This window comes from Protopterus annectens, chromosome 5.part0, assembly GCF_019279795.1.
Source record: "Protopterus annectens isolate FY-2018-M chromosome 5.part0, PAN1.0, whole genome shotgun sequence".
NCBI classification, from domain to species: Eukaryota; Metazoa; Chordata; order Ceratodontiformes; family Protopteridae; genus Protopterus; species Protopterus annectens.
Window position 1 is genome coordinate 1,096,441,836 of NC_056735.1, and position 17,864 is coordinate 1,096,459,699.

General features: G+C 43.8%; 1 protein-coding gene across 4 annotated transcripts in view; it reads right to left on the minus strand.

The window, feature by feature from the left end:
- CEP97 (centrosomal protein 97) overlaps window positions 1–17,864 on the minus strand; it is a 2,210,548-nt gene that overhangs the window by 1,170,388 nt on the left and 1,022,296 nt on the right. For all 4 annotated transcript variants that reach the window (XM_044070962.1, XM_044070961.1, XM_044070960.1 and 1 more), the window contains one exon: window positions 5,836–6,000. In XM_044070962.1, coding sequence (XP_043926897.1) covers window positions 5,836–6,000 — 165 coding nt within the window. The remainder of the gene's footprint in view (window positions 1–5,835; window positions 6,001–17,864) is intronic.

A 17,864-nucleotide genomic window follows, 5' to 3' on the forward strand; every position in this document is an offset into this window, starting at 1 on the left:
CTGACGTCCCGCTCACCAGACTGAACAAGGAGAGGGTCACAGTAAGCTGCCTGTCGGGAGCTAGAATCCGCCACATAACACAAGCACTCAGGTCACTCCACAGCAAGTACAAATATGACTCAGTCATTGTACATGCAGGTGTAAACGACCCGAGACGTACCTCCCTGGACGACATGAAAAGAGACATAGAGGAGCTCTCTGATTATGTAGCCCAAGCCGGTATGACCCTGACCCTGAGCAGCATCTTACCCTCACCAAGAATGATGCCACAGTACAAAGACAAAATGATCAGTTTTAACAATTGGCTTAATTACTGGTGTCATTCTAAGGGGATCCAGTGTCTGTCTGCTTGGGATGACATGCTTGACAAGCCACGCTGCCATGAGGGATGGTTTGCACCTGTCACCCCTGGGCTTCCGGATATTGGCCAAGGCTCTTGCCACCCCCATAGTGCCTTTTTTAGGCAAGGCTCAAATGACAAACCTACCTCCCCAGAAAACACAAGTGGAAAAAAACTAAGGGTAATGCTGCTCAATGCCAGAAGTCTAAACCTCAAGATGCATGCCCTCGAAGCCCTTCTCAGTATGGAGAACATTGATGTCTGTGCAGTGACTGAAACCTGGTTCAAGGCTCCTGAGAGCACCCCAGCACTATCAGGTTTTACCTCATATCATGCTTTCCGGCCCCAAAACTTGGACAGAACCACAAAAGGAGGGAGAGTATCCATTTTCATCAAAGATACCCACACCTCCAGGTTAGTGGCAATGCACGAAGCATCGGAGACTATCCAGGTGCAACTAACCATAGGCAAAACTGCCTTACAGTTTGTAGCATGCTACAGACCACCCTCTCAAACTCAGGAACCCCACACAGCATTCCTAAAGACACTGGAGAGTATGAATGTCTCTCCAAATACCATCATTTTGGGAGACTTCAACTACCCAAACATAGACTGGGAACATTACTCAAGCCCCAACACTCTAGCCCAAAGGTTCTTAGAATTCATAAACTCAAATGCAATGGAACAGCTAGTCACCATTCCCACAAGAGGAGACAATATACTAGACCTGATCATCACAAACATGGGGACAAAATGCTCCACACCGGAAGTACATCCCTCTTTGGTAAGATCAGACCATAAATTAATCTCACTGGAAATCCACATCCCGCCCCCACCCCTGCACAAAAGACCACAGTGAAGAACTTCTCAAAAGCAAACTTCACACTTCTTAAGACTGAAGTGGTATCTTTCAAGGCCCCTGGGCCAGTGGAAACCACAACCCACACTGCTGAATCCCTTGCAAATGCCTTCTATGGGCACCTTCAAGAATGCATGGATCATGCAATCCCAAATAAAACCAAGACCCATTCCCCCAAAGGCAGGCGACCGGTCTGGTGGACCCCATCCATAAACAAACTTTACAACAGAAGGAGGAAGCTACTACATGACAGAGCAAAATCCCTAAAAGGAAAGGCATCTCTGATCAGTACTAGCAAAAAACTACGATCACTCATAAAATCATCCAAGGCCAACTTTGAGAGAAAAATCGCAAAAGACACAAAAGACAATCACAAGGCCTTCTTTAGCTATGTTAGAAACCTGGGTGGAAACTCCCAGATATGCTCAGAGTTGGTCCAAAATGACACAAAATACACTGAACCCACTGACATTGCCAACATTCTGGCAGACAGGTTCAGTGCAAATTTCTCCTCCCCAAAAGGAGAAATAACTATCCCAGCAGAGTGTAGCCTCCCTAACATCTCAGATGCCCAGGTGAAAGCCGCCCTCTCTAAAGCTAAAAACACAGCATCAATGGGACCGGATGGTGTCCCGGGCTGTGTGCTACATGAACTCCAAGAGGAACTAAACCCACACACAAGGCTGCTGCTTAATCTTAACCTTACCACTCGTTACGAACCCAAAGAGTGGCGTACGGCAACAGTGGTCCCACTTCACAAAGGCGGTGCTTCTACGGACACTGGAAATTACCGCTCCATAAGCCTGACGAGCCTGGTCTGCAAAGCTATGGAGAGGATCATTATGGAACTCATAAACAAAGACATTGGGGACCTACAGACATTGGATCCTACCCAATTTGGCTTTGTCAAGGGCAGATCCTGCCTTCTGAACTTGGTCGACTTTTTTGAAACAGTCACTAAGGCCATTGATGAGGGTAAGGCAGTTCACACAGCCTACCTTGACCTTGCAAAAGCCTTTGACACAATACCCCACTCGGGCATCATAGACAAACTCACCAGCTTAAATGTAAACCCATATGTCACAAGATGGGTTGCAAACTGGCTCAAGGACAGAACTCACAGGGTCAGAGTTGCTGGAGCTATGTCAGACTCTAAGCCAGTCACAAGCGGTGTCTCACAGGGCTCAGTCCTGGGACCCCTCTTGTTCGGCATTTATTTTTCCGAGGTACAGGCAAACATAGGAGGATTGTGGCTGACAAAGTTCGCAGATGACTGCAAACTGGGCGCCATAATTGATACTCCAGCGGACACAAACATCCTTCAGAGAGGCCTCATAGAAACGGATAATTGGTGCCAGAGCCATGGCCTTAAGCTAAACGCCAAAAAATGTATAGTCATACCCTTTGGGAAAAACAAGGTACCGACAAATTACCACATAGGCGGTAATCCATTAAGTACGGAAGAGGTAATCAGGGACCTAGGGACCCAGGTTGACAGTAACCTCTCATTTGACACTCACATTGCCAAAGTGGTTAGGAAGACCTTCTATATTGCCCACTTTATCATGAAGGGTTTCACATCTAGATCAAGAGAGGTCATTGTGCCCCTGTACTCTTCTCTTATCAGGCCAATGATCGAGTACAATGCCCCATTTGGGATGTATCTCACCCGACACCTGCAGCAGTTGGAAAGACCCCAAAAGTTCCTCACCAAGAGGATAAAGGGTCTTAAACATATGTCATATGCTGCCCGACTGAAAAACTCCAGCTCTATTCAGTCGCATACCGCCTACTCAGAGGTGATCTGTGCCTGACGTACAAGGCCATGTCCAATCCAGAATTAATGGACATGCTCCACCTCAGAAAATCCAAATCCATCAGAGCCACGAGAACAAGTGATTTAAACCTCAACACAGAAATAAATAGAACGTGCTGGAGGGACAGATTCATAACCCAGAGGCTCCCTACACTCTGGAACAGAATCCCAGTCCATGTTAGGCAGAGCCCCTCACTGACTCTATTCAAGAGAAATCTCGACGAGTGGATGGGAAATCGTAGGTTTACCCCGGGGGTCATCTCTTTGTCACTACTAGACAGTGGCATAGTAAACTAAACCCTAAAAGGGCGTAGTATTCTCATCCTAAGGGGTGGTGTAAGCCACATACACTCTGGCTAGGCTTATAAATGCCCTAGGGCAGATAGCCTAGTACGAACCTATGAACCTATAATCCCATATTTGTCAATTTCCAAGTTACTGGTTTTATTCTTATCTCCATCTCCCAAAGTCTGTCTCTGCTTCATTTCCAATGTACTCTCGATTGTTCTATTCAACTCTTGTGCTCCCATTCTTCTATCAGGCATTTTCCGTTGAAACATTGGAAACGGTTTCACTGGTACAATCTCTCTGTGGTCTTTATTACCAGAAGAATAAGCAGCAGAATCTCTTTCTATTTCACAGCTCACTTTTTGTTCGACATACGTTTGTATCTCCTCCTTAGCATGTACTTCATCAAAAAATTATTTTGTCCCTCCAGGGAAGAATATTTTGAAGATAGCTAGATACAGCGTTTGACTCTCATGCCTCCTTCTCGACATTCCCTGAATAGTGGAATACATTTATTCCTCCTCTGCCTGGTGTACAATCATTCTCCACAAACACTCTGCCATCTCCCACTTTTAGTACTTTGTCTTTCTGCCACAGTTCTGTCATAATCCACTCTGTGCTGGTAGGATTGCGTCTTTACTATTAAAGGTCTAGACTGCTTTCTCATAGCCATGTTTGAAGCATGCATATGATGTACCCTTTCAAATAACAACTCCTGCTTTAGAATACCAGTCCAGTTGCTTATTTGTGCTTTCATAAAATTAATACAGTCTGTTCCTTCCAGCTTCTCTGATACATCTGAAAATCTCAGGAATTCCCTATGTGGTCCATCCTCTATTAATTTTGAAACATCTCTTACTGACCAATGTCATATTTATCCAGCATTTTCTTCACTTCGACCTCTGATTTTTTTGCAGTTTTATCACTTCAACTGAATATCTGTTTAGAGCTTCTTCCAATTTTTCCAGCATTTTGTTTGATTTGATATACTCCATCAGTGTTTTTTTTTTTTATTTTAACCAGGTCTGTGTGCAGTTGTCTTATACTTTCCTCTAGGTTACTAGAAATCATGTCTGGAGGCTGCACTGCTCTTTGCTGAAGAGCTGCAGAACTTTTCCCAGTCAGTGTTTTTCCTCACCTTTTGTAACTAATTTTCTTTCAGATCCTCTGTATTTCTTTTTTCCTAGCATCCAGGCAATGCACTTATTAGCCAGTTACAGAAATTTACCCAGTAACAGAAAAGTCTACAGGCTTTCTCTGCTGAGATTCTTTTTTCACACCAGGAGAGCTGGAATTAAGCTGTTACTCAATGTGCAGCCATCTTGGAAGTCCTACAAACCATTGTTATTGGTCCAAAAACCCGGGCATTGTGCTGGGAGGGGATAACTGTATGATAATGGTTCTAGTACATGCGTAATACGTCTTTAAAATGCATGCAGCAGTATGGAGGGTAGGAACATTCTTACAATGCATACAGCAGTATGGAGGGTAGGAACATTCTTACAACAATTTAGGTAAACACCATGTACTAGCAAGATAATGCATTGATTGCTAATTATGCTGACATAAGAGAGTCAAGGCTTGGAGGGCTAGAATCAGGAAATTTTCTCCCCTACTAGAGGTACACAGTGAGTAAGAGCTTGCCTGGAAGACCATGAAATTGTTGAGTGTGACAGCCCAGTCAGGGACTTTAGCCTGCACCAATGGCACAGAACAATAAAACCCTGACTATAACCAATACAACCAAAGTTTATCATGTTGGCAGCTTGATGGTACAGACAGAAGGATGTACATATCCATCCTGGGGAAGTGGGTCACTTAGGGGGCATACTGATGCACTGATTGAGACACAATACATTTAGTGCTGGCTGGGGGTGGCTAAAGTGAAAGGGTTGGCCAATGCTGATGCCCAACGCATGTCCCACCAACTTGCATTATGCAGCAGTAGTGCCACATGACTCAGTCACCTTGCTGGCCCCCTAACATGGGTCAGGCATAGTCTGGTGGAACATAAGGAGATGCAGTAGACCAGGTGGAGGAGGACAGGACCTAGGAGCAGCTGCAGGTAGCAAAAAAGAGAATGGAGTTTACAGCTGCAACTGGTGCCTTGCTGAGATCTACAGTCTTGTACTTCAAAGCCAGCCTGTTTCTGGAGAGGCTGTCAGAGACTATAATGCTTCTACTCATAGAAATAAGCAACAGGTAAAGTTATATTTTGTTTCCAACCAACTGGACTATTAATTTGACATTCCAGTCACTTTGTGAAAAATGAACCTGTGTTATAAACGTTCTGCCTCAGGTGTCTCCTTAGACTTTGTAATGTTTTGTTAAGCTGCATTTCTAGTCTTAGAATGCCTTCAGAACTGTGCTCAGTAACTTTATCTGCCATAAGTATAAATACAATAAGAACGGTGCTTAAAATGTTTTTGACATGACTTTCGATGAAATTTTTTTGCTCACTGATCACCAAGACAAGAATAACTACCGATTTTTGCTAACATGCTTCATGTGAAATATTAAAGAAGCTCCTACCTTTGCTTGTTCAATATTTTCTCAAGTTTGGCATCTTCAGCACTCTGCAAGGCAGGTGTACTTGATAGAGGACACACAGATGCTAAATACTGAACCAACTGAACATGCTGACCAAGGCGGAAAGATCGGCCTTTCCCTTGGCTATAAAGCCACTCAGCCTTTAAACTTAAAAACAAAAGAAAGAAAAAAGGAAGACACAGTATTACTAACAGGAACAGAAACTGTTTGAAAAATGCATGCATGAAAAGTCAGTGACCACTTTAAAATGATAAATGACAAAAAAAAGCACCATTAGTTGGTGCAAATGTTCTATTAAAATAATCAAAATATTAACAATGTTGCTTTAGTTCCCTCGGAGTTGCAAATCAAAGCAGAGATCAGATGGATCACATAATGAACTGTGTTAAAGGTTTCAGATAATGTGAAAATAATAGTGAAGATAATGGATACCCTTGCTGAGTCTCTCTCCAATCTAATTAAAGAAGATAGCTTTGCACTAATTTTTATTCCAACCAGGGACTCAACATAAATCATTGAAAAAAAAATCAACTGATTAACTAGGAAAGCGAAAAACTTGAGTCCTAGCAAATACTCCCAAAAGATCCTGCCAATTTCCTTTTGGCACTGTGGCTCACCACCACTGTATTGGGTCCCTTAACCAAGGCTTTTTGCCTCATAATAAAAAAAAAAAAAAAAATCAAACTGTCAAATCTTTGCTTACCTTTTGTAAAACCACAATGGTCACATTCATCAAGGCCGGGATCACATTTGATAACTTATTTCCTTTGAATTACTTTAAAATGTTACAGTCTTGATTTAATACCAAGATGGACTAATACAAGGAAGCCAAGGAGGGATCCTTTCTCTCTTTTAAAATAACAGAGATGATGGCCTGTCTCCAATGTGGAGGAATTTTCCCTGTGACAAGAATAAAGTTATCTACAATTGTAAAGTTCAACATAAACTGTTAACTCTAACAAAACAAGGAGCCTGAGGGTAGTTTACGAAGTGATCCTCCCTTTTATTTCATTAGTTTAACGTAAGTGAAATGGACAAAAGGACATCACTTCATGGTACAACCTAATTACAGATATAAGGTAAAAATGCAGAAGGACAAACTTACAAACAGCAACAGCACTACAGTGAACATCAACTGCTAAATCTCCCATCTTAGTAAAGAGAGCAATGTACATAGGCACAGTCTAGACCTAACTTATAATAACTGATGGTTACAGATGGGTAGTTCAGCAACTCACACAGTACATCCACATGCCTTTAGATATGCATAAGAAAGACTAGGTTTAAACTTAAGGACAGTGATAATATATTCCAGACTGCCCAAAGAATAGAAAAGCGTTTGTGAAACATTGTAATGAATACAGAGGCAGCATTAATTCAAACATCCTGGAAAACATGTACATAAGGTGTGGGTAATGGTCTGGTTCTGATCTTAGACCTTTCTTAGTGTGGGAAAATGCTCATAAAAAAGAAGTTATGTACACAGCATTATGTTCCATCTGTGTTGTGGATCTTCGTTCATTCTTGACAGATGGGGAATCGGTTCCAATCCTCGGAACCGGCCCAGCTGTTACACAGCTCACGCCAGCCAAACACTCTCAAGCCAAGTCTCTACCCACAATGCCCCTGTGTTCATTACCTCAGATCGAGTTTGCAAAATTGCAGTAAGATGAAGTATCTAATATAATAATACTAATAATAATAATAAAAACAGAGAGGAAGCCATGTCCAAGGTAAAAACCCTAGCATAAACCCATGACAAGGGTACAATCCTCCAGGATATCTGGAAGGAGGGGGTAAGGAGGGAGGATGTCAAGAATGAATGAATATCGACAAACACAGATGGAACGTTATGGTGAGTACATAAGGTCTTTATCTGATGTTGTCAATCTTTGTTTATTCTTGACAGATGGGACAAAGTCCACAGCTATCTATACCCTGGGTGGTCTTATGAAAGGATATTCCTGAATACCATAGAACCAAATGATCTCTGGAGACCACATTCAATTTGTAATGAGTGATAAAAGTAAAAGGCATTGCCCAAGTGGCTGCCACACACATTTCATCCAGAAAAGCCTTGGAATGAAAAACAGCTGAAGTGGCCATCGGTTTCGTTGAGTGCGCCTTTACAGGAGCAGGCAATTTACGAATGTTATGATCATAAATAAAGGTGATGTAATCTCGTAAACATTTTGGCAGGGTTACCTTGGGGACTGGTTTACCAATCCTTGGTCCTGAAAAGGAAAACAGTTGGTCTGAAAATCTTCCACCCTTAGTTCTGTCCAGATAAAATCTCAGCTGTCTGTGAACATCTAGCATATGTAGACAGTACTGACCCTTGTTAGAGAAATTTGGAAAGAAAACTGATAAATTAATGGACTGATTGATTTTGATTCAGAGACCACCTTAGGAAGAAAGGAAGGATTAGTTCTCAAGGACATTATCCTTATGGAGGATTATATATGGCGGTTTTGCACAAAGTGTCTGTATTTCTGAAATCCTTCTCTGGTGGAGGTAATGGCAACTAGAAAAAAGGTTTTCCAGGGAGGAATTTGAGTTGACTAGTGGCTGCTGGCTCAAAGGGAGGTAATACCAAATGTAGCAAAATGAAATTAAGATCCCATGGTGGTAATGGATCCTTCAATGGGGGTTTTATATGAAGGAGTCCTTTAAGAAAAACTTTACATAAGCGATGGAAGATTAGAGAGTGGTAACCATAACCACTGTGTAAATTAGAGACAGCTGCTAGAGTAACTGTGATGGTAAAGGCAGCTACTCCTTGATTAAAAAGATCTACCAAAAAGTCTAAAATGTTCTCAACAGGAGCTGAAAACGGATCTAGATTATTCTCAGAAGCCCAGCAAATCTTTTCCATTTGCTGTCATATAACTTCCTGGGGGATGGTCTACGAGAAGCCAGAAGAATTTTCGGACAGGGGAAGTAATGGTAGACTGCCTGGCGATTACTGGAATTGGAAAAAACCAAGCTGTGAGTTTGCAGGACTGAAAGTCCTTGGGGGTGTGACAGTAGATCTGGAGGTGGGTCCAGAACCTAAGGTCGGTGAACCAAATGAGGCCATAGGAAGGGAAACCAAGCTTGCCTGTGCTAGAATGGAACAATGAGGATTACTCTGGATTGCAATCTTCAGAAAACGAGGAATGAGAGGAATTGTGGAAAATCCATAAAGGAGACCCAGGTGCCAATCTAGTAGGAGAGCGTATCTGGGTGACTCTCTCTGTGGAGGGAGCAGGGCAAAGTACGTGCTGCATTTGTTGTTTATCGGGGAGGGCAAATAGGTCACAGCAAGGTTCACTCCATCGGCAAAATATCTGTTTTATCACTTTGGGATTCAGAGACCACTCGTGAGGCAGTAATATTCGTCGGCTGAACTTGTCCGCTATCACGTTGGAACTCCCCGGGATGTGCACTGCCACAAGAAAGCAGTTGGAAGATATTGCCCATTGCCAAATTCTGACAGCTTTCCAGCAGAGGGGGTAGGATTTGGTTCCCCCTTGCTTGTTGATGTACTACACTACCGACATGTTGTCCGACTGGATTGCAACTATTCTCAGAGGAAGATTCTGAAAGGCTTGCAATGCTAAGGGCACTGCTCTCATCTCCAGGACATTGATGTGCAAGTAGGCCTCTTGGGGAAACTAAGTGCCTTGGACTGTCTTTCCCAAATAATGCCCCCCCCCCCCCATGTGGGAGACATCCATGGTCACTACGGCCTTTGGTTGGGGGGGATAAAGGGTAATCTCATCAAAATTTCTTCTGACTCCATCCACCAAGACAGGTCATTCTTGCAAGTTTGTGTTATTAAAATGGAGTGACTTAATGGGTGAGAAAGAATGGCTCACTGTGAGGCTAGAAGCCATTGAAATATTCTCATATGAAACTGTGCCATGGGAACTAAGGTGATAGCTGATGCCATGGAACCCAGGGTTTGCAGAACAAGGAGAGCAGGTACTTTTCTCCTTGATAATATGTAGTGAACTTGGCATTTTATTTTCTGAAGCCTGTGACATGGTAGACAGGCTATGCAGGAGACTGTATCGAGTCATGCCCCAATGTACTCAAAGTCTTGAGCAGGGGACAGCTGAGATTTTTCATAGTTTACTGTTATGCTGAGCTGTCTGAAGAGAAGTGTAACGAAGCCCAAGTTCTGAATCAGCAGATGCCTGGTGGGGGCAGTGGGAAGCTAGTCTTCTAGATAAGGAAACACCCAGAATCCATGTAATCTTACGTGGGCCATGACGATTGCCATACATTTGGTGTACACCCCAGAGGCTGTGGCGAGACCAAATGGTAGCACTCTGAACTGATAATGACTGGCTCCCAGGTGAAAGTGGAGAAACCTTCTTGAGCACTTGTCTATTTTTATGTGATAATATGCATTTTGAAGGTCTATAAAGCACATCCAATCGCCTTTTTCCATAAAAAGGAGGACAGATTGAACCGGGACCATCCGGAAAGAAATGTTATGTAAAATCTTACCATAACCATAGATGTCCTTCTCTTCCATGTTGCGGTATTTTGTAGATATGGGGTTTTCTCCTCTTGGTACCAGAACGTCCGACCATTATACAAAAGATTTCAGTTACTGTACGGTGCATGGGATGTCTGACATGGCTAGCAGAACATGTACCAGACCTCAGAACTGAGAGCCCCAGTCAGAACCAGTCCTTATAAGGGTAATGCCAGTCCTGTGCCATCCAAAAAGGGAACTGTCATATAACAGGAGGGGTAGGTGGGTGGGAAGGAATACTGCAACATGGATGAGAAGGACATCTATGGTTATGATGATTTTGCACAACTTTTCTATGTCCTTCTATTCACATGCTGCAGTATTCCGTACATATGGATTTATTTATTTTATTTATTTCAGTTTGTTAACCGAGAAAGTCCATTGGGCCAAGGTAGCCCATTTTCAATGGAGGCCCAGGGAGAAAAGCTCCAGACAGAAATACAAGAGTACAGCATATAAGAGAAACACATGAACTAAAAACAATTCAAATATAAGAACTAAGTTAAACACTTATAGATATTTACAAGAACAAACAAATTAATGCTCATTTAGCACATCATAATTGTAGACAAAAGAATTTAAGCAAAGGCAGAGTTTAGAGTAGGACAAGAAAGAGATAGATGTCAGGATTCAGGTAGGATGAGTGCAGGAGCATTCCCAGAGAGAGGAGAGTGGAGTAAGGTTTTAAAGGAAGGGAGATTCTGGGTAGTTCTAATGTGAGGGGGAAGAGAGTTCCACAATCTAGGAAGGGAGAGTTGCCCTGGTGAATGTAAAGGTTTGTGAAGTTCCAAGAGGTTTTGATTTGTGGATCTAAGTGTTGTGTGTGGCTGGTGAAGTTTTAAGGAAGAGGAGAGTGATGGACAGCTAGAGGGTTTAAAAATGAGCTTGTGTACTACTGTTAGTTGAATGAAAGTTAGGTAGTCTGGGAGTTCCAAACAGTTTAGTGCATGGAGGGAGTTACAATGATGAGTGGAGGATTTGGATCCTGTGGCAAACTTAGAAATGTTATTATAGCATTAGGATAGTTTAGATTTCAGGGTTGATTGGAGATTACTTAGTAGTGGTGCTCCATACAAAAGGGAGGGGCTAAGGTAGATGGTAGATAGGAGTTGTCTGGATGAAAGCGGTAGCGTGTGTGTCAATAAAGCATTCTGAGTTTTTGATGTTTTTTTTTTTATATTGGTTTGTAGGTGGACGTCAAACTTTAGCTGGTCATCCATAAGGACGCCCAGAAGTTTTGCATGGGGAACTATTTCAAATCATTATTTTGGATTTGGCGGCATCAAGGGCTAGATGGTTGTCAAGCATACAGGACTCAATGGAGGAGAAGGCCTCTTGAGTAAGGTTTGTTAATATGGGTAGAGTTTTAGCAGAGCAGATGATAGTAGAGTCGTCTGCATATTGCACGAGTTTAGCATTGGTGATCTTTTGGTGGAAATCATTGATAAAAATATTAAATAGTAAGGGACCCAGTATAGAGCCTTCAGGTACTTCTGTTGGGGTGTGAAGGAAAGAGGAAGTACAGTAGTTCCATTTTACAGTTTGTTCCCTGGCTGAAAGATAGCTGGTGAACCATTTGATAGAAGAAGAGGAAAGATTAAGATGAGAGGGCTTAGAAAGCAGGAGTTGATGGGAGACAGTATCGAAGGCCTTGGGTAAGTCGAGGAGGAGGGTAGAAACTATGTTACCAGAGTCGCGAGCAGAGTTGATGATTTTGAGGAAGGAAAGGAGGGCAGCTCACTGTGAGGAAGGGGGAGGTGGCCTAGTAGAATTTTCCAAGTGTCCATGGAGGATAGCCCTGGCAAATCCAGCTCTGGCCCTGGAAATGTGGTCTAGCCTGTAATGTTTGGTGAAGGTAGGCACAGAAGACCAAATTGCTTCTTTAAGTATAGTGGATGTGTCCAAATCCCTGAAGAAGGCCCCAGAAAAGGCCACTGCCCTGGTGGAGTGTGCTTTGACAGTACCTTGCAGGGGTTTCCCGTGGTGTTTGTAGCAGAAGGTGACAGCTTTGGAAATCCATGTTGAAATAGTTTGTTTAGATACTGCTTTCCCTAGGGCCCTGGGGTGGAAGGAGATAAACAGTTGGTCAGCGAGTATGATGGACCTGGTTTTGTGCAGATAAAATCGGAGTTGTTTGTGCACATCCAGGGAATGAAGTATTCTCTCACTATCTCCCTGGGGATTGGGGAAGAAGGTGGGTAGTTGGATGGCTTGGTTTAAAAAAAGATTAGCCACCTTGGGCATGAAGGAAGGGTTAGTTCTAAGAGTTACCCTGGCTGAGTGGAATATTGGAAGGGTGGAATAGCCATGAGGGTTTGCAACTCCGACACTCTTCTAGCTGAGCTCAAGGCCACAAGGAGAACAGTCTTCCATGTGCAATGTTTTAGGGAAGCTTTGGCAGCTGGTTCGAATGAGGGCAGTGTGAGCTTCTCTAAAACATAGTTCAGGTCTCATGGAGAGGGAGAAGGTTTCCTTGGTGGCCTGAGATGAAGTACCCCTTTAATGAACAGCTCTGCAGGTGGAAGCTAAGGGGGGATCCAGAGGGAGACATGCAGAAATGACAGACAAATGGGTCTTAATGGATGAGAATGCTAACCCTGTCTGCAAAAGTTTACACAGGTAAGACAGTACTAGAGAAGTCTCAGTTTGCAACGGGGTCCAACTGCCTTTTGAGATACCATATGAATAATCTTTTCCACTTTGATAAGTAAGATTTCCTGGTATTTGGTTTCCTGGCCTCTTGCAGGACAGTGAGCACGTCCTCATCATAAAGGAGTCTGAAATGGATCAGAATCCTATCATCCACAGAGTGAGGTGAAGAGATTGCCACTGTGGGCGGATTTGGGTTCCCTTGTGCTGTGTGAGAAGGTCCACTCCGAGGGGTAGCTTGTGGTGATTGCCCTTGGATAGTTATAAAAGGAGGGGAAACCAATGCTGTCTCAGCCAGTAGGGAATCACCAGCAAGATTTTTGGTCTGTCCTGCTGGATCTTCAGCAGGACCTTTTGAACAAGGGGGGAAGGGGGGATGCATAGAGAATCATCCCCTTCCAGGAAACTGAAAAGGCATCTGTTGTCTTAGCCTGTGGTTCTGGTAGTCTGGTGCAGAAGGAGAGAAGTTGCTTGTTGATGGAGGAGGCAAACACGTCTATTTGAGGTGTACCCCACTGGTGGACCAGATCTAGGAAGACATCCCTGTGTAGCATCCATTTGTGTGCCTTTGTCATTGATCTGCTCTGGGAGTCTGCCTGAAAACTCTGTTGGGGAAGGTATGTATACCACCTGTAAGATCACTCCCCTGGGAGGTGGCCAGTTCCCACACCAGGAGAGTTAGTCTGCAAAGCAAATAAAATGTGGTCTCCCCTTGATTATTGAGATACCACAGCACTGTGGTATTGTCTGTAAATTTTTTCAGGAGCCTTGGTTGAAGTCTGCTTTGGAAGGCCCACAGGGCCAGTAATACTGCCCACATTTCTCGGATATTAATGTGCACTTTCCTGTCTGGTATTGGGCACACTCCCTGCACTTTCAGGTACCACAGAATTGCTCCCCAGCCTAAGTTTGAGGCATCTGTGTACATGGTCTGCTTCAGTTGAGATGGTTGGAGGGGAAGACCTGGGTTGAGGTTCACCTGATTCAACCACCAATATATCTGATGTTTGAGACAGGGCAGGATGGGTACCCTGTACTCGAGGGGATGAAAGTGCTGCATTCAAACTGACCTGCGGTAGCATTGCAGTTTCCTCATGTGGAGTCTTGCTAAAGGTAGCATGGGTATAGTGGACGGCATGTAGCCCAGAAGCCCGAGGTACTGCCTTGTGGTCATTTCTGTGTGTGAAGAAACAGAAGTAGGTACTGTGTCAAGCTTTCCACCTTTTGGGGCAGAAGGTAGGCTTTCATGATGTCTGTATGGATCCTGCATCCAAAGAAGACTATGATTTCTGTAGGTTCCAGTTTGGATATTGGGAAATTGATCTGAAACCCCAGGGACTGTAGGAGTGTAATGGTAACTTCTAAGTGTTGCAGGAGGGTCTGTCGGCACTCTGCCTCAATGAGCAGGTCATCCAAATAAGGGAATATCTAGACTTGTCCTGCAGAAGGCAATAACTGGAGCCAGACATTTGGTGAAGACTCTGGGTGCCGTGGAAAGTCCAACTGGCAAGGCTGAGAACTGAAAGTGAGAAGAGCCCACAGAGAACCTCAGGTATTTCCTGAAACTGGGGGTTATAGGGATGTGAAGGTAGGCATCCTTGATGTCCAAGGTGGCCATGAACCCAAGAGGGAGGAGGAGCTGGCAGAGAGTTGGCAAGGAAAGCAATGAAGGTTGGTACCTGAAGGAATAGCTTGAGAAGTGAGAGGTCCAGAACTGGCCTCCAGGTACCGTCTTTTCTTGGAACCAGGAAAATCTTGGGGTAGAAGCCTCTTCTCAATGTAGACAGTGGAACTGTATGAATGGCGCCTTGAGTCATAAGGTTGTTTAGCACTGGTTGTAAGAGGGGAAGTTGTTCTTTTGTGAGCTATGTGATTCCCTTTCCCTTTGTTGGGGAGACCCAGGTCATGAAGTACTTGTTTTCTATTATAGAAAGGATCCACTTGTCTGAAGTGATCAGTCTCCACACTTGGAGACAGTGAGAGAGACATAATGAGAGAGGGCTAGAGGGAGGAGGTGGGGCATCCAAGGTTGGCAGGTAGCCACACACTACCTGCCCTGTCTTGAAAGGGCAGTCACCGGCTGGTAGATGGGGTGGCTCTGGTAGGAGTGGGTTGCTTCCTGGAGTTTTTCCTAGGCCTAGTAGAGCTAGCAGGCCATGAGTGTTTCCTGATAAATTGAGTTTTAGCTGGATAATTCCTCTGAAATTTTGAAATAGGGGAGACCAGTAGATGTTTTAAATCTTGCATCTCTTTCCCCTTTTGTTGCGAAGACTTGAATAAATCTGCCACTTTTGCTCCAAACAGGGCTGTATTGTCCAAAGGAGCATCTACCAGCTTAGCTCTAAAATCATCTGGTAGGGGTTGGGGATTAGCCAGGAATACCTTCTTAAGGCAGATGCTGATGCTGCTGACCTGGCTGAGGCCTCAGCAGCAGAATCATAGCTGCACTTGATAGAGTGCCTGGTAACCTGAGAGGTAATGGCAGCTAGGGAACACAGTTGAGCTTTGGCTGAGTCAGGGGAGTCAGAAAATTCCTTGAAAATCTTCCACAAAAGGGATAAGGCATAGTTAGCCATGTGTATCTGGTAATTACTTGCTCTGAAAGCCACAGTGGCAGAAGTATATATTATCTTACCCAAGCGCTCCATGGTTTTCTTGTCCTTGTAAGCAGGGAGGAGGGTGGTAGAAGGCAGTCGTTTCAAAGCTTTGTCAGTAGAAATGAAAATTGTTGCAGGGTCTGCAACTGGACAATTTATTAGGAATTTTGCAGTCTCAGGGACTTTATAAAACCTACCAGGTCTGCGTGGGGCAGGGGGCTGAGAGTCCATGTTCAAGGATGCTGCCGAGAAGGCATCCGGAAAAGCAGTAGGGGTTGGGGAATCCAGCTGGATGAGGTCATAATACCTTTTTGTACCTCTGTCATTTCTGATGATTCCCACTTGAAATTTTCCTTCATTTTAGCTACAGTTTCCCAAAAGGTTAGATCCTCTACTGCAGAGTCTGGGTCAACAGATTCTTCCTCTGGGGAACCATATCCCAGGGGGAAGGCAGCTGGGAGGCATAGGAGAGTTATTCTTCAAAAGAAGAATCAGAGAATTCATCCTCTTCCATCTGAGAGGGATCTGAGGTCTGAGGCCTGGGGCTCAGGATTAGAGGAGGAAAAATGGAATTCCCATATGTGGTAGGACGTAAGGCCATAAAGGCATTAAAGAGGCTTTGACTGAAAGCCTGCCACTCCAGAGTACTATCTCTAACAGGGGATACATGCTTCCTCTTTTCCTTCCTTTTGAGGGACAGCCTAGCAGCCATCTGAACAGAGGAAGGACTAGTGTCAGACAACTGCAAAGGAATGGAGGAGTCCAACGGTCCTACTGAAATTGCAGGTTCCTCCTCGGCGTCTGAAACGGATGTCAGAAAAGCCTCAGTGGACGTGCCCTCCATGCAGGATTGTGCACCTTCCGTATAGTTACTCGCCGTATCTGAAGTGGTGCAGACCGAGCCTTCAACCAGGCCAATGTCAGCCACGGGCTGAGGTTTGGATGAAGAAGGCACAGCGACAAAAGTAGGCCTGACAGTCTTGCCTTCTTTTATTTATTTTATTTATTTTATTTTACATTTATTTATTTATTTTACATTTGTTTACCGGGCTAGTCCAACTGGATACATTTCCATTTTCAGCAGAGGCCCGGGGAGAATTGAAGTTAATACAAAGTCTTTTACATAAAGAAAGTAATTAGTTAGTAAAATACATCAGAAATAAGGTTTATTCTAAATTCTAGTAATTAAAAAATATTAATAAGTAAGCACATTAACTCAAATTTCTTTACAGTACAAGATTGGAGAGATTATACTTTAGTAAAAACATTCAAGAAGAGTTTAATTAAAAAGTAAGTGTAAACCATAGAGAGAAGTATATACATTCATAACAGAGGCTAAGAGATTTTTTGGCAGACAAGTTGGCAGAACCCTCCATACCTAATGCTAACTGTTTCAGTGTGTTGGTTTTCTAAATATAAGTTTAAGGACATGGAGTTGGCTATGGAGAGTTTTAGGCACAAACGCCTGGCAGACGGGGAAGGCCTTGTAATCGTCCGACCTACCTAAACAAAACAAGCACTGATCATGGGCGTCCTTGTGAGGTATCTGATGGCCGCACTTACACTTGCCCTTTCTGGATGACATGAACAAGCATTAGAAAACAATGACTGAAAAGTAGGTTCTTATCTGATTTCTCTAGAATCTGACGGCTGGGAAGGCAGGAAAACCTGATGTTCGACTGGCGGCTGAGAAGTTCTGAGGTCTGGTGCGTGCAGACATCATTTTTATGGCCCACGCTCTACTAGCCACGTCAGACATCCCACGCACCATACAGTGACTGAAATCTTTTCTATACTGGCCAGACATTCAGATAGCAAGAGAAAAAAAAAACATATGTACAGAATACTGCAACATGTGAATAGAAGGACATTTTTGTCTGCTGGACAAATTTGTTTAAAAGGCTGAGGTCTGGTACTGGACTCCAGTCCCGTCATTTTGACACTAAAAAGAATCTTGAGTAGAATCCGGATTTTAGCTGGTCTGGTGGGACTTCTTGGATGACTCTGTTTTGAAGCGACCTGTGCATCTCTTGGGTGGCTTCATCCCTTTGATGGGGTAGAACATCCGGGATTTTCCTTTGAGAGTGAGGAATTATACTAAAGGGGATACTGTAGCCTCTGGGAATGATCTTCAGCACCCATGAATGGGTTATTTGATGCCAGGCTGAAAGGTGCACAGAAAGTCCCCCCCCCCCCCAACTGCTTCCAGATATATGCAATTGCTCCTTTAGAGAGCG